Below are 23,747 nucleotides of genomic sequence, written 5' to 3'. Positions count from 1 at the left end.
ATTTAATCGATTTTGTATGTTCACTTAGCTAATTTTAGCATTACGAAGGAATTTAGAAAGATATAGTTTTCTTACATATATAGTATATTGATTGTTAAAAAAATTGTGTCAATTGAAAGATAATTATACTTTAATAAAACTCTGATAAAGGAACAAAGATCAACATATAATTTTCAATTCATAAAGTTTGTACATACTACACCATCAAATATTCTATTACAGGATTTAGAGGTAACAAACTTTATTTGTAAAAGCTTCATTGTGTTAAGTTATCTCCTATAAAGAGCTTTTATTTGCAAGTAATCATACATGTAAATAACTGTTTTTTTTTAAGCCTAGGAGTCACATTATGCACTCGCAAAAGCCATAAATAGCTTCTTTATATTGAATGATATAAAGTGATACCGAGAAATGATTTTTGTGTATTTAGGATAATTAATAAGAATTCTTAGGTATGTTATTTTAAGCCTTTTAAGTTGGTTGTAAATAGACAAATGTAAAAGATTGTTACCGCACACGAGAATGAAAAAATTGCTTTTGGTCACCAATAACTCTCACAAAAATGGTCTTCATTGTCAAGGAGGAGCTTCATGCAAGGAAAAAAAGAGAGGAGAAATGGACGTTGTAAATTTTTTTTAAACACATTTACGTCTAACCTATAAATACTAGGCGTAAAAAAGGGTTTTATATTTAACATTTATGGGTTAGACCTATATTTATACGTGTCACTTATAGGTCAGATATAAATATTGATAATTTAATTATAAAAATGTCATCGCACACATTTTTTTTATATTTATTGTCTACATGTTAGACGTAAATTCAGTGACATAGTAACTTTTTTTGGTTAGTGTATACATTTTATAAAAGAGATCTTAACATAATTTAAATTGGAACAAGATGGGCTTTTTTAGGAAAAATTCATTTTTATCAAATGTGGGATTTCAACTCATATTTGGATTCCAACAACAATCTCTCCTTAAGGATGAGTCACTTTCACATTGGTATATTGCCTTCGAACAGAAACATTCCCAACCACGAGTATCCTTTATGTACTCGTATGAGCTGGTCACATAAGGAAATAATTCCACCTTAATTCCACCTTCAACCTAAAGTCTTAAGCCAATGAATTTATGAGTCTTCTTCCTCATATGGTGCTCAACTTTTCAATTTTTATCTAATGTGAAACTCAAGCTCACATTTTAATTCCAATAACAATCTCCCATTCAATGATGAGTTACTTCCACATTGGTATACTTCCCCTTAAGCGAGAGTATTCCCACCTACGAGTACCACTTTTGTATTCGTATGAGTTAATCATAAAAATTAACCATTGGCTTGAGGAAGGAGATTTATTACGGAGACATAATACTAATGAGACCTTCGTCTAATCCAAATAATGGATTGACACCACCTTAAATCCAAAATCTTAAGACCGTGAATTTATGGATTTTCTACCTTGTATGTTCTCAACTTTTTCATTTGTATCCAATATGAAACTTAATTCACAGCTGAATTTTCAATAAAATAAAATAATGTAAAAACTGAAAGTATGACAATATTATTTATATTATTTATGTACTTACTATTGGTTGTTCTAAGAAACATTTTAAAATTTATAAAACTATTTTCAAACTATGAGACAACTCTTTAAATATATAATTGGAGGCTTATTATAAAATAATTTGCAAAACAATTTATAAGTTGCATTCGTCTTTTGTAAAGTTAAGAAGTTATTTCAATATTTTATCTCAAATAAAAACAACATTCTATAAAAAGAAAATAATAAATTTTCCTAATAAATATTAATTAGGACAAAAATGATTTTATGTCACGAATATTACATTAGTTGCATCATGGTCTACGATATACAAATACGCTATGTGCATCAGATACTTATATAACAAGTATCTAATATGTCGATATGCTAATTTTGAAAATAATAGGACACGACATGTGATATATGCATATTGAAAAATATACAATTTTTTTTAAAAGCATGAGAATATACGATCATTCTTGTACGAAACTAAATTAAAATAAAATGTATTAAATATTTTCAACATAAAAATTTATAAATTATTGTCATCATAAAAACATCATTAATTTATATATGAAATATTTCATTAATAAATATCAATAAAATATCAAATATAACTACGAACACAAATATGTGAAAAAAATTAAAATAAAGGTGCATGATAGATCATGATTCTTTCACCTATTTCTCGTTCCACCCTTCTTGTCATTTGAAAAAATTGCCTACACCAACATTCTCCTATCATTGCTTCTAAGTAATTATAATAATTAATTATTTATTTTATTTATTCATTTTAATATTTATTGATTAAATAAATATTAAATATTATTTTAATTGTAAATTTAATTATTTATTTATCATATTACATCTTAATTAATAAATCTTAATATTTATTGTTTTTATTGAACATAAAAAATTTGCCTAGCTGATAAAATATATTTATTATAATTGGTTTAAATTGGTTTCAATTATAAATTGGAAAATACATGTAATAAAAATTACTTTTAAAAAAAAATCGCTCAAGTTTTTACCAGTAATATCTGCGATTGATCTTTAATTAATGTATAATATAAAAAAAATCATTTTTATTTTTTTCCATTTGGATTCTTCATAACCATTTTTTTTCGAAAAAAAAATGTGAATATTTTTTGTCCTGCCATAGGTATTTTTAGTTTACTGAGCCAAATACCAATCTCGTTCATGACCGCTGCTTACTCAATTATTTTTTGCACTGCATGAAGATTAAATACTTATTATTCTTGATGGTGAAAAAATCAATACATAAAAGCTATATTAATAATTAACTTGATGACAAGAAGAAAGAAAAAAAAAACATGTTAATTAATGACCACAATATCTTTCTTTTTTATTTTTATTTTTTCAGAATATTTTTTTTTTCTGTTTCCTAAAGATTATTAAAAGTATAATTGATTGAGAATTAACTTTGTGTACCCATTTACTCCACTGCAAGAAGTAGTTACAAAATAAATTTTGTTGTCTCCATACTTTATTTTTCTGCTCAGATGCAAAGTGTAGGACAGCTTCAATTCACCCGACAAAATCGGAGTTTCAGATAAACATAAAGACAAATTTTAAATACATTTTCTTAATCACTGCTTATGAGTTTTATTATTATCGTTAATTTGTGTAATAAAATATTTTAATAAAAGATAATATAGAATATCACATTGTAACTTTTCATATTCTTACCAGATTTTTCTATATATACTTTGAAAAGATTTATCAAATTCATAAAAAAAAATAAGTGAATTTTTTGTGATTTTTCTCTTCAATTTGTAAGGAAAAAAAGAATAAATATTAAAAGCTTTAATAGTGTCAAAACTAAACCCTAATTCTTATTCCAAAAAACAAAATAAATAAATGGATTAAATATGTTTTTGTTAAATTTTGGAATTAGTCTATCTCGAAATTTTGAACCAATTTAGTCATCATCTTTCGAAATACGTAAATTTAGTCATTTAATAAAATTTTGGTAGATTTATTTGACATTTCAAGAACATCTTATAATAATATTTGACTTAACATTAAAGCGGAAATGTGTCAAACAGTGTAAACAACTTAAATATAATCCTGAGATGCGTACGAAACATCAAATAAACATACCAAAAATTGATTAAAAGGACTAAATTCATGTAGTTTGAAAGATAAATGACTAAATTGGTCCAAAATTTCAAAATAGACTAATTTCAAAATTCACTAAAAGTTAAGGGACCAAAATATATTTAACCCCCTTTATGTATTATGTATAATTAAGCAATTTTAATATTAATTTTAGTCTTCAATTGTTTGAATAACTTTCTTAGTATTCTAATCTTCCAAGTTTCAGTCATGTTTTTCAAATATGTTAATCCAAATACATCACATCAATAGAGATTCAAATCAAAAAACACAACTAAAATTTTGGACTAAGTTATAAAAACACAATTAACACTCTACAACATCAATAGAACTAAAATATGAAAAACTAATAAAGTTAGACATTTATTATTCTCATCTCAAAACGAAAATTATCTAAACTTTTTAATCTAAATATCTACCCTACACGTTCGCCATCAAAGCCCATCAATATAGCTCACACATTTTCTCTTTTCCCCCACTATAAATATCAACACTTTCCAACAACAACATACACATCAATTTTTGGTGCTCCTTCGTTTTCTTACCCTAAAACTATTGCAAACAAAAATGGCTTCAAAACCTGGCATACTCTCCAATTGGCCATGGAAGCCTCTCGGGAGTTTCAAGGTTTCATACTTTTTTTCTCATTATTTTCTCATACTTCATTCTTATTTATAACCTAAACATCAACTCTTGTTTCATCCTTCCGTTGTTCCTTCCATTTTATCCTTCAATATTGCATATGTTTTCAACTTTCCAAAAACTTCCATAATCTTAGACTAAATTTCAAACTTCAATATATACAAATATAAATGCATATATATCGCTAGATTTTTGACAAAAATATAATATAGACAAAACATGAGTCAAACTCATATAAAAAATTGATATTATTTCGAGCATGATAATCAAATTTATGAGTTTTTTTCTCATAAATGATATTTCATTTTTCTTTTAACGTGAGACTTAAATCATCTTTAATTTTTACAGAAAATATATATATATATATATATATATATATATATATATATAAATAAATAGGAAAATTATATTTTAACAAAATTTTTATTTACGATCTTGACAAAGTTTTCATAAATAGAATTAAAATAGATTAAATTTTTATTTTTCAATCAAAATAAACTAATAAAACGGTATTTTGTAGTTAAATAGGTAGTTTGTCAAAGTTTTTGTTAAAAAAACACATTATAAAACTATATTTTTCATATAAATATAATATAATAGAGTGTTGTGGAATGGTTTTTGTGGTGAATTAACAATACAATATTGATGGTGATGACAGTGGGTGATTTTGACACCATGGATTGTGCACAGCACTTACTCCTTCATAGTGAATGATCCAAAGAAGAGAGACCTCGGTTACTTCCTCATCTTCCCTTACATGTTGGTCAGGATGCTGCATGACCAAATTTGGATCACACTTTCTCGCCACAGAACTGCCAAAGGAAAATCCAGAATCGTTGACAAGGCCATCGAGTTTGAACAAGTTGATCGAGAAAGCAACTGGTTAGTTCTTCACCACTGAAAACTAAAACAAAAAACCACTTTCTCTGTCATGCTGCAAAAAATACTCATTATCATAATTTCAATAACAACATCAATGTAATCTCCCGTCGAAGCGACGTTCATTAATCACCGTATCTGAAATATTGTCGGTCTAGATGTTAGAAGTGAAGTTTAAACTTAACTCAATTTCACAAAACTACTTTCTGAGATGAGGTTTACACCTCTCTTATCTCTGGTCATGTGAGACTTGCAACACACCTTTCACGTCGAACTATATACATCTCGTGCGTAAAATTAGAAATGGGTGGTCCTTTAGCAGTCCGATAGCGAGTGGAACAAAATGTCCAAAAAAGTTTGTTAGGATAGACTATAACTGATTCTGATAACATATTAAAAGTGGACTTTAGACTCAACTCCACAAAATTAACTTGTAAGATAAAATTTGCACCCCACTCTTATCACGGGTCGATGTAAGACTTTCAACATTTGGAATATGAAACTTCAGCTGCTAAGCGATGTAGAATTATTGGGTTATAGAACCGAAGACTTATATATATATATACACCAAACTTTATATATAGAACAGTTCTTAAACATTGTTGAACAAGTGAACTAGAATGTTTGATTTAATGTTAGAAATATGAAAATTTTGCAGGGATGACCAGATCTTGTTCAATGGGATCTTGTTCTATATAGGTCATAATCTACTTCCTGAAGCTTCTCAGATGCCCCTGTGGAGATTGGATGGTGTGGTTATCACTGCACTTTTACATGCAGGACCTGTTGAGTTTCTTTATTATTGGTTACACAGAGCACTTCATCATCATTTTCTGTATTCCAGATACCATTCTCATCACCACTCTTCCATTGTCACAGAACCCATTACTTGTAGGTTTTCCATTTTCTTCTTTTACTAATATTTCCATTTTTTTTATGCATATTACAAACAGATAATGTTTACTTGAAAAAATCAATCCTTTACACTATGCCAAGTATCTGAAAATATCCACTGTTTTTTTTAGTACTTTAAATGAATAATTAATACAATGTTACATTTTTTTAATTATACATGTTACATTTATAACATGTAAAAATTTTCATTTAAATGCACAAGTTTAATCATTCTATTGTATAAGAAAAATGAAAAATATTTATAGTTATTAAGTAAATGTTATCTATTTTTCTTTTTCTTGAGGAGAAATTACAAAAAAGATATATTTGATGCACACAAATTAATGATAATGGGTGAGTCATTTCCCTTTTCCAAGCCATTATTGTCACAGAAGCAGTTTTTGATTTTGTGAGACAAGGACCACATGAATTATTCAAAAGAAAATTATATATATGTTGTTTTCAAGAGTGCATGTGACTTTAATTAGTGTGAGAGGTATAGTTGACAAGTTTTGTTGAACATAAGTAATTAATTACTTAAAATTAATTAAAAATAAGTTTTGTTGATTAATTAATTAATTAATTGAGTTGTTGATGAATTTTGCAGCTGTGATCCATCCATTTGCAGAACACATAGCATACTTTTTGTTATTTGCGATTCCACTTTACTCAACTGTGGTTACAAGAACAGCTTCCATAGCATCCTATGCTGGTTATCTTGCATACATTGACTTCATGAACAATTTGGGTCACTGCAATTTTGAGTTCATTCCAAAGTCCATTTTCTCAACACTTCCCTTCCTAAAGTATATCATGTACACTCCGTCGTAAGTTTCTAACTCTCTTATTTTATTATTATTTTTCATCTCATATTTGTCTCGTCAAATTTCTATATCCATCAGACATAAAATTAAATAAATTGAGTTCATATTTTATTTTATAAGTTAATTTTGTAAAATTGAGTTAAACTGTAAGATTGACTTACGAGTAAAAAGTGGGAAAGAAATCATGAGTTCAACTCTCTGATTAACATTTAGAAGATATAAAGTTAGGTTGAAGAGTTTGATACGAAAAGATTGTAGGATCAATTCCTCATTAACAAAATACTAACAACTAACATTTGTCCATACAAATAAAAAGTTAAACTTAAAAAATATATTTTTTAATGCTTAATATAATTATCTCATTTTTCATCTTTAGATATAATTATGTCAATAAAATATTTTAAGTATATTGTGATTATGAAGCAAAATTGATCATTTTTAAACCTTAGACACTAAACTCCTACAATGATGGAAGATTAAAAGAACAATTGTTTTTTTTTTTTTTTTGTATATGATAGAGAAAAGTCAAGTGTTTAATTCCTTACTTCATTCAACATATTTAATTAGAAATGTTGCATTGATTATTTTACTTAATTATAAGTTTCTATGAATAACCTTATTCCACACATAAAAAGAAATATAATAATCAGGAGATTATTATTAAAATCATTATTTTCAAAATTTATTATATGAACCGTATCCTTCATTCACGTTTTCATTCAAAAGCTCGACAACTCAATAAAAGTGACAAATGTAGGAAAGTGTTGCTTTCATGTTTGCATCAATAATGGTGGTGTGAACAAAAAAAAAGTAATCCGTGGAACAATTAAATGTGTTTTTTTATTTAATTTACTAACTTAGTGAAAAAAAGAATGTTAAATGATTTGAAAATAATACGTATTTGTCATGAAACTATTGTAAGGTAAAATTTTGTTATCAATGTAATGAAAATAGGAAAGGTTATTACATCATATATGTTCTATTTTAATAGGTTATTATCTATTTTCATTCTCTTCCTTTTTTTTTCCTATATATATTGTTTCAAAAATCCATAACATAGATAATCTCATTTCTTTCAAAAACTTATCTCTAAAGGAAGAGAATGAAAAATGGTAGATAAAATAAAAGTTATATATATATTTCACCTTTTACATCTTCATTTTTCCCCAACCAACATTACCAAAATTGTTATAATGTTATGTCTCAATTATTATCATTAAAATTTTGATTAATTGATGCTTCAATAATTATCATTGAAGTATATGAATATATCATCACTAATACTTGTGTCATTATATGACTACTATATATAATAATACTCATTACACTTTACAAGAATCATTTTCATTCATATCTCTATTATATATCATTTATTATTCCCACAAACAATATTTACATACAACCATTATATATATGATTCTCTTTATTATCATTATTACAACTAATAATATCACTATATTATTATCATCATTATGTTATACTATTATTATTATTATTATAATTATTTTTCATCTTCATCCAACAACTTTCAATATATCCACTACCAACATCACTATATTTTTTTTCCCACTATTGTCATGATTTTTCATTGGCATATATTTGAAACTATAAATATTTAACAAATTGATAGATATTGTTACATTCCTTATATATGACATTCAACAAATATTTTGAAGGTGTGAAAATTTTTATATAAATATATAATTTTTTTTGAAATACCAAATATACTTAATATTTTAAAATTAAAAAATATATTTTAAATTATATATATATATATATAATCATAAAAAGATAAAAAATCATCTCGTTATTTAAAAAACTTTTGATTGATGAACCCTACATTCTCTCCTTAACAGATTTTTTTTTTATATTTCTTGAAAAGTCAAAGCATCATTTTTTTCGTTGTTGTTCATAGTTAAAGCTATAGGGAAAGTATAATGATCCAAGTAATGTACAAGTAAGTAACATTCCACAACATGTGGCTTGAGTACATTGGTGACACATAACGAACAACTACTTGGTATTGCATTTAATCATTGTACTAAGCATATCATAAATCAATTCTATAGGTTGAAATTAGATGAAATAATTTAATGCAATGCAATCCTCTTAGTTCTACTATTTACAAACACTGACATTCAACAACTAATGATACACGTGGAACACAATCAAACGTTTGTTTTACCTAAATTTGAATCAAAAACATTACTCAAATATGATAACATTAATTGAATCACCGAGTTTGATTTGTTCTACGGGTTTGGTTTCAGTGTTCATAAGTGGTTATTAGTTCATAGGTTTAGTTATATTGCGTACAAGGATTGCATTAATTTAGTTCTGCTAATTTGAACACAATCATTATGGTTTGTTCATATGTTATGATTCAATTACATCAATTTCGGTTAATTGATTCATTAATGTGTCACCCTTGTTGTGAAGCCACCTGTAATTGGTCACCTATGATTGAAACAACAAAACTGTGACTCATCACAGTAGAAATTTATGTGACTTCAAAGCAACATTAATTATTCCTATTGAATTTTCATAGTTGCTGTATTTATCTGTTAGAAAATGTTGATAATAGGTAAGGATTTCATATCTTTCTTCATAAATAGATGAAATTAAGTATCATTACACAAAAATTAAATAGTGATCAAATTTAAAGACAAATATTATAAATTGGTATTTAAAACAGTTTTTATTATTAATAAAAATTATAATTGATTATGAATTAAAATTTAAATTCATGTCTAACATTAGTATAATGTTGAATGTCTCACGTCGATCTTAAATAAGGTCAATTCATAATACATAAGTAGATGTAAATCTCATCTTACAAATCAGTTTTGTAAAGTTAAATTAAACTTAAAATTCATTTTTTAACATGATATATCACGGTTGTGATTTTGAACTTATTCTAGTAAAATTTGTTTGTTAGGTCAGTTATTTCACCCGTCAATAAACCGTTATCGACCAATTCTTAATTCATATTTAGGGTTTAACTATATATTATTATTGATTCTAAATTAGTCACTAATACATGTACTAATTTGATTGATGTCTCATCTTAACCTAAGATATATAAGATCACTTCATAATACATAGTGGATGTAAATCTCATCTTACAAACCAGTCTTGTAAAGTTAAGTTAAACTTAAAATTCACTTTTTAATATGATATTATAATTGTGATTTTGAACCTATTCCAATAAAATTTGTTTGTTTGTTAAGTCAGTTATTTCACCTGTCAATAAATTGTTATCGGCCAATTCTTAACACATATCTAGGGTTTAACTATTTACTATTATTGATTTTAAATTAATACTGATACATGTACTAATTTGATTGATGTGAATAAATGTGAAAAAATGAAGAAAAAATGAAGTAAAATTTTTGTGTGACAGGTTCCACTCACTGCATCATACCCAGTTCAGGACGAATTATTCACTGTTCATGCCAATTTATGATTACATCTATGGAACCATGGACAATACGACAGACAGAACATACGAAACATCATTGAAAAGAGAAGAGATTTCAGCTGATGTAGTTCATCTAACACATCTGACAACACCAGAATCCATTTTTCATCTGAGGTTGGGATTTGCTTCCTTAGCCTCAAAACCACAATCTTCAACATGGTACCTTTATTTGATGTGGCCTTTCACTCTTTCCTCTGTTCTTGTCACTTGGTTTTATGGCCAAACATTTCTCATCGAGAGGAATGCTTTCAAAATGCTCAATTTGCAATCATGGGTTATACCTAGATTCCATGTACAAGTAAGTTTCCACTAATTTTACTTTAATATTTCGATAAAAGTTTCCTTATTCGACAATGATATTTTGACAACTTTTTCTTACAAAGTGTCATCTTTTAAGTGGTTTTTGAATATTGAGAATGATAAAAAGGAAAAATAGAAAACCACTTAAAAAATAATACTTAAAATTGTAAGAAAAAGTTGTCAAAATTTAGTAGTCAAAAAATCATTTTCCTTCCTACAAATATAATATTTGGCTTTCTCTTCACACTTTTCACTTTTCACAGTACCTTTTCAAATGGCAAAGTGAAACTCTTAACAAACTCATTCAAGATGCAATACTTCAAGCAGAGGCGAGCAAAGCAAAGGTTCTAAGTCTAGGTCTTTCAAACCAGGCAAGTTATTTATTTGTTTTTTAGTTATTTTTACACTATTGTGTGTTATTTTTTCTTCCTATCATTTTTCTATTCAAAACTTTTTATGGGCCAAGCTATCGCAATTGGACTCACCTCAGGGTCCACTATTGCAAAATATGAAGAAAATTCGGCTTTTACTTTTTGCACCCCCACAATTTCTTTACACACAGCCTCAAGTTTTGAAAATGATCATTTTAACCCTTTGTAAAAATGACTTCTATTTCTGAAACTTTGGAACAAACTCTCCGGAACAAAGTTTTTGAAATAATTTTCGAAACAATTTTCAGAATAAAATTTCTAAAACATGAAAAGATAGAATGGAATGTTTGGAATAAACTTTTCAAAACGCATATAATATGTTTTTTCTACTGTATTTTGAAAGAATCTTTCAACACATGTTCCGAAAAAACTTTCTACAATAACTTTTTCTTTTTCGTATTTTCTTTCTTCCTCTTTATCGTTCTCTCTCTTCTTCTTCTTATAGCAAGATGTTTTAGTCTTTTTCCTAGTATTATAAGAGTGCATTTAATAATTTGTGAGGTGTAGGAAGAAATAGCGCAAAATATTTAGCTTTTTAAAGACACAATCCAAAAATTCCTATTTTTTTATAATAAAAGATAATGATATTTTAACTCATTTTTTAATCTATCATTATTAAAAAAGAATTAAAATAAATAATTTAATAGTGATTAAAATAATAAATTAAAAGTGAGTAAAAAATATAGATTAAAATATCATTATCTGTGTAAAAAAAGGACAAAATATACTGAACGTATTTCTTTACCATTCATCATTATAAACCGTGTATGTTCGTTCAAAAATAACATGATTTAATGTTTCTATGTTCATAATATTATGGTTAAATCAATGATTACGTTGAATGATTTTTCAGGGAGATTCACTGAATAAATATGGTGAACTTTACATCAAAAGGTTCCCAGAGCTTAAGATAAAGATTGTGGATGGAAGTAGCTTAGTTGTAGCCATTGTTCTTAACAGCATTCCCAAAGAAGCAAGTGAAGTTCTTCTTTGTGGAAAACCTAATAAGGTTTCATACGCCATTGCTACTGCTTTATGTGAAAGAGGTACAAAGGTATGTTAATACTTATAAATTAAGCATGTTTTCCTTCGCTCAAAACATTTTTACCACAGTTTCATGAATTAATTAATATATTTCAATATACTGAAATAATTTCATAAATTAATATATTGGAATCATATTTTTCAGGTTACAACTATGTATAAAGATGAATACGATGATCTTGAACTAAGACTCTCCAACGAGTGCAAAAAGAACTTGGTTTTCCCTGGATCCTACACTGCAAAGGTGAATCCCTCTATCAATATTTAATAATTCACCTCTTTCTTTTGTTTCTTTCTGTTTGATATTTTTAATTTAATTAATTTGTGTTAGGAATTCAAGTGTGAGTGTAAATTTCATATTGATTATAAATGAGAAAATAGAGTATTATATAAAAATAAAGACTCATAAATTCAGCGCCTTAAGGTTTTGGATTGAGAGTGATGTCAATACTTTATGTAATTAGGCTCATGTCTCATTGATGTTGTATCTCCCTAATAAAACTCCCTTCTTATAAATCTAACGATTTGAATGAAAAAAAGAAGAAAAGAGGATACTATTGAAATGATGGGTTTTGATTTTGAATTTGCAGATTTGGCTAGTGGGAGACGAATGTAACGAAGCAGAACAAAAGAAAGCACAAAAAGAATCACTGTTCATTCCTGTTTCTCAATTCCCTCCCAAGAAACTTCGTAAAGACTGCTACTATCAAAGCACACCAGCCATGATAGCTCCACCTTCTTTAGTCAACGTCGATTCTTGTGAGGTATTATAAGAAAATGTACTTTTTTCTTTCTTAAATCTCCTGTGAACTATAAATCACATCAATTTAGAATATATAAACGAATATAAATTTTTTCTTAAAAATTGAATTAGAATTAAAATTTATTGTTTAACACTTTTGGTATGTTATTTTAAGAAATAACTATTAATGAGTTATGGGGTTAAAGCTTTTTTTTAGTATATATTAAGAAATGTTAGTTGTTAATATTTTGTTACGGAAGAAAATTGAAAATATAACCTCTTCCATCCTCTTTTCTAAGTCTATTAAACTAATCTTATAACTTTGAATTAGAGGGTTAAGCTCATAATCTCGTTTACTATCTCTTTCAACTTTATGACTAAACCATCATATTATTGGGAATCCAAATGTAAGTTTAAGTTTCAGATATTGAATAAAAAGAAGAAAGTTTAGCACTATATAAGGATAAAGAAGACCTACAAATTCGTCGCGCCTTATAATTTTGAGTTAAGAATGGTGTCAATTTCTTGTGTGTGAGTTGAACTCATGTCTCATTGGTATTGTATGAGTCTCATTGGTGTTATATTTTACCATTGATCTTCTCTCGAAAAACTTAACACATATAACTCCTAGAAAAAAATAATAATAATTCATTTGTTATCATAATAAGCTTGTCATTTGAATATTTTTGTATGATGGTTTTATGCAATTTTTGTTGGCAAAATGAATTCCATAAGTGACGAGTTTGCATGTACAACAGAACTGGCTGCCAAGGAGAGTGATGAGCGCGTGGCGCGTGGCCGGAATAGTGCATGCCCTAGAAGGTTGGAACGTTCACGAGTGTGGAAACTTCACATTTAGCGTTGACAAAATATGGCAAGCGAGTCTTCAACATGGCTTTAGGCCATTCAAGACCTTTTCTTCAATTCATAATCAATTACCATAATATAAAATTCTCAATTAATTAATCACTTTGTGCGTGTATAAAAATATGTATCAATCAATTAATTAATTAACTAGCTTATTATATATGGTGTTTCCAAGATGCAATTAATGTATCAATATATATAATATCAAACTATATGTATTGTTGCAGTTTCTGCTGTATAATATAAACTATTGTTGCAGTTTCTAATTAGTTTCTCATGGTATTGGGTTGAGATTTCCTAATATTTCTCTTGTTTTTCTTATTATACTCTCATGATTCAATATAGTGAGAGTTGAGAATTTATACTCATTTGTATCTGTAATTTTATAAAATAATTAACATGATGTATAAAGTTCATTTAAAGTGCATATTGAAGTTGAGATAAAATTAGCATGAAAAATATTTGTTCCAACTCTCGACAAAAGCAAAGAAATGAAGTAAATGTATAAACAATTTTGTATATCACGTATTATTATATACAGGATGATGATTAAACAAAGTGAAACATTTGTAATTCTCTAAGAAAACAAACTTATCATTTTGTCAAATCATTATCTTTATAAAGGATTAGGAACAAACTACTGAAAAACAGTAACAAATAAAATGTAAATGTACCCACCTAATTCAATTCAAATCGGAGAATGTTTGGTTCAATTATTCTTAATTTTTTTTGTTAGAAGAGAGTGATATTTAAGGTTTTATATAAATTTAATTGTAAAGGAAATCACTATAGATATAAGCATAGAAGCTTATCGGTTGTAGGAATATTGAAGTTATCATTTTGTTTTTGCTTTTTCCTCTTAGGCACTTTGTTATTCCTTGTAGGTATAAATATTGCTTTTTGTGTTGTTTTTTCTTTTTTTGTCTGTTTTGTGAGGTTTAGAGGTAGGAATGACTCATATTTTCTCTTGCTTACATAATATTATCCATTCCTTTTATCAATAGTAGAATTTTTTTCATTTTACCATTCTGTTTTGGCTGTGTCTTCATTTTTTCTCTTCCCGTACATTACAAAAAAATTATTAAATAATAACTAAATTTAAAGATAACAAATATTAGTTATTATATTAACTAAATAAAACATCATTTTATAAATTTAAAATTATTGATTTCTAAAATATTTTTTATAATTAATAAAAAATTATAATTAATTTATGAATTAAAGTCTTAATTGGTCTTTATCATTTATTATCAAAATTTTAGCTACTTATTATTATTTAATGATTTATTGTGATGGTGTCATGCATGCTTTTTTTAATGTTTATTTAACAAAAAAAAATTAAAATAATTTTACATTCAGCTAAATTTCGAGGTTTCGGTCATAGTCCTTGGTTAAATTCAATCGAATTTTGGTCAGGGACGCAGACTTTGGTTGTTACCAAATGTAAAATAGTTTTGTATTTGGCCAAATTTAGGTTAGGACTAACTCGGCCAAATTCAGTTGAATTTAGAGTGGGGTCAACTTGGTCAAAATCAGCCAAATTTTTGTCGAGACTGACTCGGTTAATTTCGATCGAATTTAGGTTAGGGATGACTTGACCAAAATTTGGTCAAAGGTTGACTCGGTCAAATTTGGCCAAATTCAACCAAATTTTGATTGTAACCGACTCAGTCAAATTTCAGTCAGAGTTAACTTTGTCGAATTCAACAAAATTTTGGTTGTGGTCGACTCGGTCGAATTCGACAAAATTTCAACTGGGATCCATTGAACTTTGACTCAAACCCAATATATTGTTGTTAACAGTTAATTAAAATCTTGTAATGTGACTAAACCCACCTTAGCTTTAGTTTGGCCCCCTCATTTGAGGCCAATAAAAGGAAAGCTTATTTAAGAGTAGGCTAAAGCTAAGTCACATAACATTGACTAAATTGACACCCAGAAATGCTATAATGGGATTAGTCTGATGTGCTCAAACAATGTAACCATGAACGCCAAATAAACATCGACAGTTTCATGTAAAATACGTTTGGAAATGTTTTTCATAAATTAAAAAGAAAAAAGTTATATAAAACTAGTTTTGTAAATTAGTCTATACATAAATTAATCTTTATTTTAAAAAAGCATTTTTTAATATTTTTCTAAAGTATCTGTAAAATAATTTGTCCACATGTATATGTATTCTCTTCTCTGACGTAATGTTTTTGATACAACAGGATTAAGAAATTAACCAGACTTAGAAATTCATGTTTGTTTCCAACCTCTAGATGACAACTTAACTGGAAAATCCTAAACTACTAAGTTAAAAAATCAGATTAATTTTATGAGACTTAATAAAGTTTTGAAATGTTCAAACTAAACTTTAAGTGATGCATTGAACAATTAAAGTTTATTTTATATCTCATTATCTAGTGTTTATATCCATGCACAGACTTGCCTATTAATGGAAAATACGTGGTTTTCGTTCTGGAATTGGTGCATGTATCCAATCTTTAGCCTTAAATTTTCTTAGTTAAAATAAATGTCTCGAGTGTATGAAATTGATATAATTCAAATATGGTTGATAAATTTTTCAAAATTTAGATGGTTGAAAGCATTTACAATAAAATAATAAAGTTGAATTTTTAAACTAGTTTTTTTTAATATAATATTAAAAATTTAGTAACAAAATTATTAATCGATAGCAAGTATGCAAATAAAAAAGTTTGAGTTTTATCTCTAAGAAAACTAACTTTTTGAATACTCATATTTTAAAATAATGATAATACATTATTATATTTTAATGAAGAAGTGAAAAAGCTATGGAGGGCTAAGGCCCCACATTAGTATGATTTATCACATAAAATTTAGGTGCAACAAAAATGTATACAAATCTTAAGAGAATATTTTGGTATCCAAAATGATGAAGGAAGGAGTTCAATATGTAGCTATATGTTTGATTTGTAAGAAGGTGAAGATAGAACATCATAAGCAAATAGGTGTGTCACCATCCTTTAGACGCTTGAATGGAAATAAGATAATATAACAATGGATTTTGTGTTTAATTTACCACATAAATTTGATTTCATAAATAGACTCACAAAATTTGGGCCATTTCTTCTTCCACTCTTTTTTCTTTCTGCACCCCTTAGCATTCAAATATATATATTAATTAATAATTTAAGATATTTAAAAAAAAATAATATATTTTATATGTTTGGTATCTCAAAATTTTTATACATCTATAATAAAATTTTGGAACCCTAATTTGCCACCAATTTGCCACTATATAATATACAACTTATTGTTGGACTAGTCGAAACTAACTAAAATAAATAAAGTTAGTGTTCATTAAATCAATATTAATTATATTTATATTAAATATTTATTTTAGTCCGTGTCTACTAAGTTAATGTTAACTTATTAATATTTAACTTAGCATTGAATTAATGAATACTAATTAAAATTAATTTAAAATAATTAAGATTGGTATCCGTAAAGTTAACTCTAACTATATTTATTTTGAATATTTTTTTAATTAGTAACCGCTATGTCAAGATTAACTTATCTAATTTTAGTATTTATTTAGTTAATGTTAACTAAGTCTGTGTTAACTTATTTATTTTATTATTGCATGTTAGGTCGATTTTAACCTTATTTATTTTTGTGAGCTCCCATTAAACTGACGATAAAACAAGTGTTTATTTATTAAAAAATTTAAAAATAATTTTATATTTCTTTTACTTCTTTTTAAATTAACATTTTAATTTCACTAGAATTGGCTTAGCTTCTATTAACGTTCAACACAAAAGATACTCTATTAGCTTATTCTAATCCAATATCAATACAAATATTGATTTATTAAAAAAATTGAAAACAATTTTACACTTTTTAATTTATTCTTTTAAAGAATTAATTTTTTAGTGTCAAACTGATACCATCGCAATTTAATCGATGCTAATATTTAAAAAAATTTCTTATAATGCTTTAGATTAAAAATTGAAAAGAGAGGTCACAAAACATATAGAGCCAGTGCTTAAAATATGTGACAAGCTCCAACTAAAAAAAAACACAAATAAATAAATGAAACAAATGTATGAATAATTTTGCTTAGTCACATGTTTGTTTTTATTGTGCTTTTCCAATAACTCAATTGTTTTTATTGTGCTTCTGCAATTTTGTTTGTGTAGTCAAAATTGCCACAATAACTACAATTAATGCAATAATGAGTTTTGGCTAAGGGTAGCTCAACCTCAACCAACTATTGTGCAGTATGTAATAGAATATAATAACATGTGTGCTCATAAAGTACAATGGTGTTACTATCTTATTTGCTTAGGTTCAAGTTGAAAACAAAAATCTTAAAGAAAAATTATATTTTAACTGTCATTGATTCTCATTTTGTAATCTCTGACTTGAGTTAATATAAAATATTGATTAATGTACTATTTTTTTTAAAAGAATGGATATTCAATATTAAACTATGTTAAGGAATACAAAATAGAAGTTAATAAGAATCAAAATTTCATTATCCAACGATATTCAAGGAAAAACATGACATCATAACAATGTTAGTAATATTTTTTTTCTCATTTGTAGTGAGTGAGATTAGGTGTTATAATACATTCTTTTCATTTATTTCTTCAGATATACATAAGGAGAAACAAACTACTCAAATCTGCACCCTTCCCTCAAAAAAGTAACAGGTACAATGTAAACGTGCTCACTTAATTTAATGCAAATTAGAGTATTTTTGGTTCAATTCTTCTGAGATTTTTGTTTGAAGAAAAAAAATTGGTCAAATACTTGTTTATAAAATATAGTTCTTAAATAAAGGCATTGATTTTAATTAAGTTATAGTAGAGGAGTATTTATTTATTTTTCTTTAGAACCTAATGTAACTTGTTTAAGTAGTGTCATAACTGAATGAAAAAAATAACATAAATATGAAATCTAATCATTGTACTAAGCATATGAAAATTCAATGCTACCTAGGTTGAATTAGAGGAAATAATTTATTGCAATCCTTGTACTACACAAAGCTATTAGCACAGAAAAATTGTGTGTTGTGTGTGTGTGGAATTATAGGTCGGTTTGTAATAAATTAAAACAACATTATTTACTAACTAAAATTTATTATTTTGAATATAAATAATTATTGCTTAATATTATAATTATTTCTAAAATTATCATAACATAACCATCAACATTATATTTTATATATGAATATCATTCTCATTCTCAATTACCAATATTTATTCACTAAAATAATTTTACCATTTGCATTATGGTTTATATCATAATGTGGCATTATCTATGATCGATATAGAATTTCCAACAATTCCTCGTTCAACAAATAATAAATCTCATTATAGAATGATACAATAAGTTCAATAAACAACAAATCTCGCTATAATAAGTTATAACTCATAATTTTAATGGCATGTTAAGAAGTGGACTTTAAACTTAACTCAACCCTACAAAAATCGACTTATAAAGTGAGGTTTGCACCCACTTATAAACTGTAAAATCACCTTATTTCTAATCTATGTGAAATTTCCTACATGTCTATTTATCTTATTTTGGGTGATCAAAAAGTCCTAAAATATAATATTGTTTATTTTAACATTTTTACTAAAGAGTCAAAGATCATTATATTAAAATATTTTGCAGTATGATGCTTTATTCCATACTTGGCTTGAAATCATGATCGTTTAGAAATAACCATTGACTTTAATGCAAAGGTACGTTTAGAAAAGCTTTTCATAAATTAAAGAAGTTTAAATAAGTTATATATTTAGTTTATACATATTTTTAATTTTTAAAAATTACATTTTATTTTTTATATTTTTCTAAAAGTATTTGTATAAAATTTTATCATTATGTATTCTCATCTCTCACGTAACTGTTTTGGAAGAACCTTAACTGATTAAGACATTAACCAGACTTAGAATTCATGTTTGTTTCCAACCTCGAAAATGACTACTTAGCTGGAAAATGCTCAGCTACTAAGTTAAAATCAGATTAATTTGTTTGAGACTTTTCGCAATGAAGTTTTGAAATTTTCAAACTAAACTTTAAGTGGTGCATTGAACGATTAAACTTAAACTTAGTTTATATCTCCTTATCTAATTTTTATCCAAATAGAATCCTTCTTAAGATTTGTTTATTAATGGATTATAAGAATAGAATATCAAACCAAATTTAACTTTACAAAACATTAACGATAGTCGGATAGTATACGATAAGATAGACTCAATAAATAATAAATCTTATTATAACAAATTTCAAATGGATTTCATATCATTTTAAAATTGTGGACTTTAAGTTTAATTTAACTTCATAAAATTTAGTTATAATATAAGGTTTGCACCCATTTATATAATGTAAATTTGACTTATCTTTAGTTAATGTAAAATTAAAAAAAAAACTAATACGAAGATAATGTATATCATCAAGATATGTGCAATTTCTTTTTATAATTATAATTATATTAAAGTATATATGTACCCATTTTTATTCTGTTAGTAATAATGATAAAACATATAAATTTTGAATATATTATTTTAAGTCTCCCAAAATTAATTATCTAAGAATAGTCATCAATAATGTGAAAAGTTTTTCTTCCTCTCACACAGATATATTATATCACCTTTGCCATGTATGTCAATAAAAGATAACAATTACATCTTTCTTGATCACTAATAATATATTGTCCATAAAAGATAGACAACAATTACATCTTTCTTGATCAAAGTTTGAAGTTGGAAACTCTCTTTACTATATTAAAATTAGCCACTAAACGAAGTTATTTGTATATTTTTTTTCTTTTTTTACTTGTTAAAATGATATGACTGCTAGGATCCAAATTAACTAGGTTTAAGGTAATGAGTTTATGGGCTTTGATTCTTATATGGTGCTCTATTTTTTCAATTGGGTATCACTGGGGAGATACAACACCAATAAGACACCCAACCACATAAGACACCGACACCACTCTCAACCCAAAACCTTAAGGCAATGGGTTTATGAGCCTTGATCCTTATATGGTGCTCTACTTTCTCAATTCTGGTCAATGTGGGACTTAGACTCACACTTGGATTCCTAACAAATTAGATATGAAAAAGAGTAAATGTAGTAAGAGGTGAATACTAACCGGAAAATTATTTTTAACAATTAAATTTTGACAACTTTCTATTATAATCTGAATGGTATTTTTTAAGTGACTTTTCATTTTTTTTTTTATTTTCTTATTTCTCTATATTCTAAAACTACTTAAAAGATGTCACTTCATTGTAAGATTTTTTTTATCAACAATAAAAAATTATAAATAAAGAAGCATTTGGGGTATTCCAACCCTTTTACACATAAAAAGAAACAAAAAAAAAAAATCGCATAAAACTTAAAAAGAAAGCAACACTTATAACATTTAAAAAAAAATATAACAATTTAAAATAACTATTCTACAAACAAAACATAACAGATTTATGAAGAAAAAAAATAAAAAATATTAAAAATTCTACAAACTTAAGGAAAAATCACTCTTTTAGCTAACTTTATGACAAAATAAAATTATCAAAATATAATATGATTGACCGTATTAAAATACTTTAAATGAAATTAACATGAGCGAGAAGAGAAGTAGTACGGTCTAAAAAAATGATGATGAAGTGTTATGTGTAACCAATAGTACTATTCATAATCACTCCATCTGTTCTTTATAATGGAATACTTAATTCCCCATCAATCAACCATTCAATTGATCCAACGTAGGGGATCACTTTAATAAGACAAAGATATTTTGTGCATTTTTTTAACAAAGATGTATTTTTTTTTTTTGTAAATCTTGATTGAGTCTAAAATGATATTAGAAGTTGATTAGATACTAATGCACTATTTGGGTGGGTAATTATACCATTTAGAAAGATTGATGAATTGATTTTCAAGATTGTCTTTGTTTGAATTTTTATTAATAAAATTAAAAATATTAAATAAGGACAATTGGTTATCTCAATTGAATTTTTATTTGATAAATGTGATTTGTAAAAAAGTATAAAGAAAAATATTATGTGTGTGAAGAAAGTGAATGAATGTGAATACTATTGAATAAATTACTCATTTATATGTATATTTAATATCTGGTTTTTTAAATAATTTTATTTATTTATTTTTTCTGAAAAACTTTATGATTATTATTGACAATCAATAATTATATTTGTAAACAATTTAAAATTATAAGAAATAATGTATTTGTTTGTTTTTAATTAACTGTTTAATCAAAATATGTTTATAATTTCTTTGAAAAATATTATACCTAAAGACTATTACGCTAAAGAATAATTTGTCAATTTGTTTAAATCAATTATAAATAACACTAAACTTTTTACTTAAATCTACTATTTTTTAACTACGTCAAATTACCACTTATTAATCCTTTTTTAAATTTAACTAATTTTTAATTTATCTGTTTTTTTTAAATTTATTACTTTTTAAACTATAAAAATTACTTAAAAAATTACTTTATTTAATTTTATAATTATTATAATAATAATGTTATTCTTTTTTATTATCATAATATAATATATATATATATATATATATATATATATATATATATATATATATATTACTACTAATAACAATATTATGTGAAGTAAATGGATAATTATTGTGTACTTGAAAAAAAAAAAGACTCCAATATCAAATAGTGGATAACAACCGATTTCTGGAAAATTTAATGATCATCATAGTTTTCCAAAGATAAGATGGCGTGAAGAAAGCATCTATTTCCATGAATTAAATTGTTGTACTTTTGGCATATGCAATGTGTACGTATAAACATACCAAAAAGTCACCATTAATTATTATGTTGGTAGGTCTATCTCAATTATTACGAGAGGATATAAATCGGATTCAATTAATTTTTAATATTAGATTCAATTAATTTTTAACTTTATGGTAAATATATTTTTAGCGTTTAAATTTTGATGTAAAATTAAAATTTTTATATTTTCAAATTTTGATCTATTTAACTCTCAATTAGAAATAAATAAATACAATTTTTATAATTTAATTGTATTTTCTTTACATGTGAAGTACATGTTAGGATAACATTTGAATTTTTATATATTTTAATAAATTATAATTTAAACATGTTTAACAAATTCAAATATTAACGTTATTAGATTAAAAAAAATTAATTTTTTAATTTAGAGTCTAAAATATATTAAAAATTGAGATAAAAATAAATTTTAATTTTTTAAAAAAATTTAAGAATTGAAAATATATTTAAGGTTTAATTACTTGTAAAGTACTCAGTTTGGTGCTAGTGTATCAAATTGGTACTCAGTTTTAAAAAGTGTCAATTGTATACCCAAATACGTTTATGTGCATCAATTGAGTCCAATTATTTGGACGTCGTTAGAATGGTTAACGTTGACGGATTGAAGTTGGTTTGAGAAGCAATTTTGGAACACGTGGCCATCATACAATTACTGACGTTGATATTGGTGACTTTTTTACATTAATTGTAGAAGTGAAAATGAAACTAGAAATTTGGTAAAGTTTTTTTTCGAGGGCGAAGAACAGAGATAGAGAAGAGAAGACGACGCATACGCGAATCAAAATATAAACGAGTTAGATTTTAGAATGTATGTTTGATCATGATTAATTCGATCCAATTATGTACATACTTACATAATTTTATTTAAATATATATATATATATATATATATATATATATATATAAACTATACATTATTTTATATTATATATATAATTAATGGAAACATTTATTATTTACTTAAATTAATAGAATATAAATGTAATTATCAAGTTGATTAAGTTTATTGTTAATAATTTATATTTAGAGAATTATATTACTCTTAATTATGTAATACTTATATAAGATATTTAATATATTTTTAATTGTGATCCTTTTATATCTTACACTCTCAAGGATAAATAATTGTAACACTAAAATCAGATA

At 25.8% G+C, this 23,747-nt stretch overlaps 1 protein-coding gene across 1 annotated transcript; it reads left to right on the top strand.

The window, feature by feature from the left end:
- Positions 1 to 4,203: 4,203 nt before the first annotated feature.
- LOC114166431 (very-long-chain aldehyde decarbonylase CER1) lies at positions 4,204 to 14,210 on the top strand. The gene is made up of 10 exons (XM_028051166.1): positions 4,204 to 4,306; positions 4,980 to 5,203; positions 5,859 to 6,091; positions 6,702 to 6,921; positions 10,322 to 10,697; positions 10,963 to 11,070; positions 11,984 to 12,184; positions 12,320 to 12,418; positions 12,765 to 12,938; positions 13,675 to 14,210. Exons 1-10 carry the CDS (start codon positions 4,247 to 4,249, stop codon positions 13,858 to 13,860), a joined length of 1,881 nt encoding a protein of 626 aa, XP_027906967.1. The 5' UTR covers positions 4,204 to 4,246; the 3' UTR covers positions 13,861 to 14,210.
- The last annotated feature ends 9,537 nt before the right edge of the window (positions 14,211 to 23,747 follow it).

This window comes from Vigna unguiculata, chromosome 10, assembly GCF_004118075.2.
Source record: "Vigna unguiculata cultivar IT97K-499-35 chromosome 10, ASM411807v1, whole genome shotgun sequence".
Lineage (NCBI taxonomy): Eukaryota > Viridiplantae > Streptophyta > Magnoliopsida > Fabales > Fabaceae > Vigna > Vigna unguiculata.
Note: the sequence above shows the minus strand (reverse complement) of the source record. Positions and strands in the feature narration are given on the sequence as shown.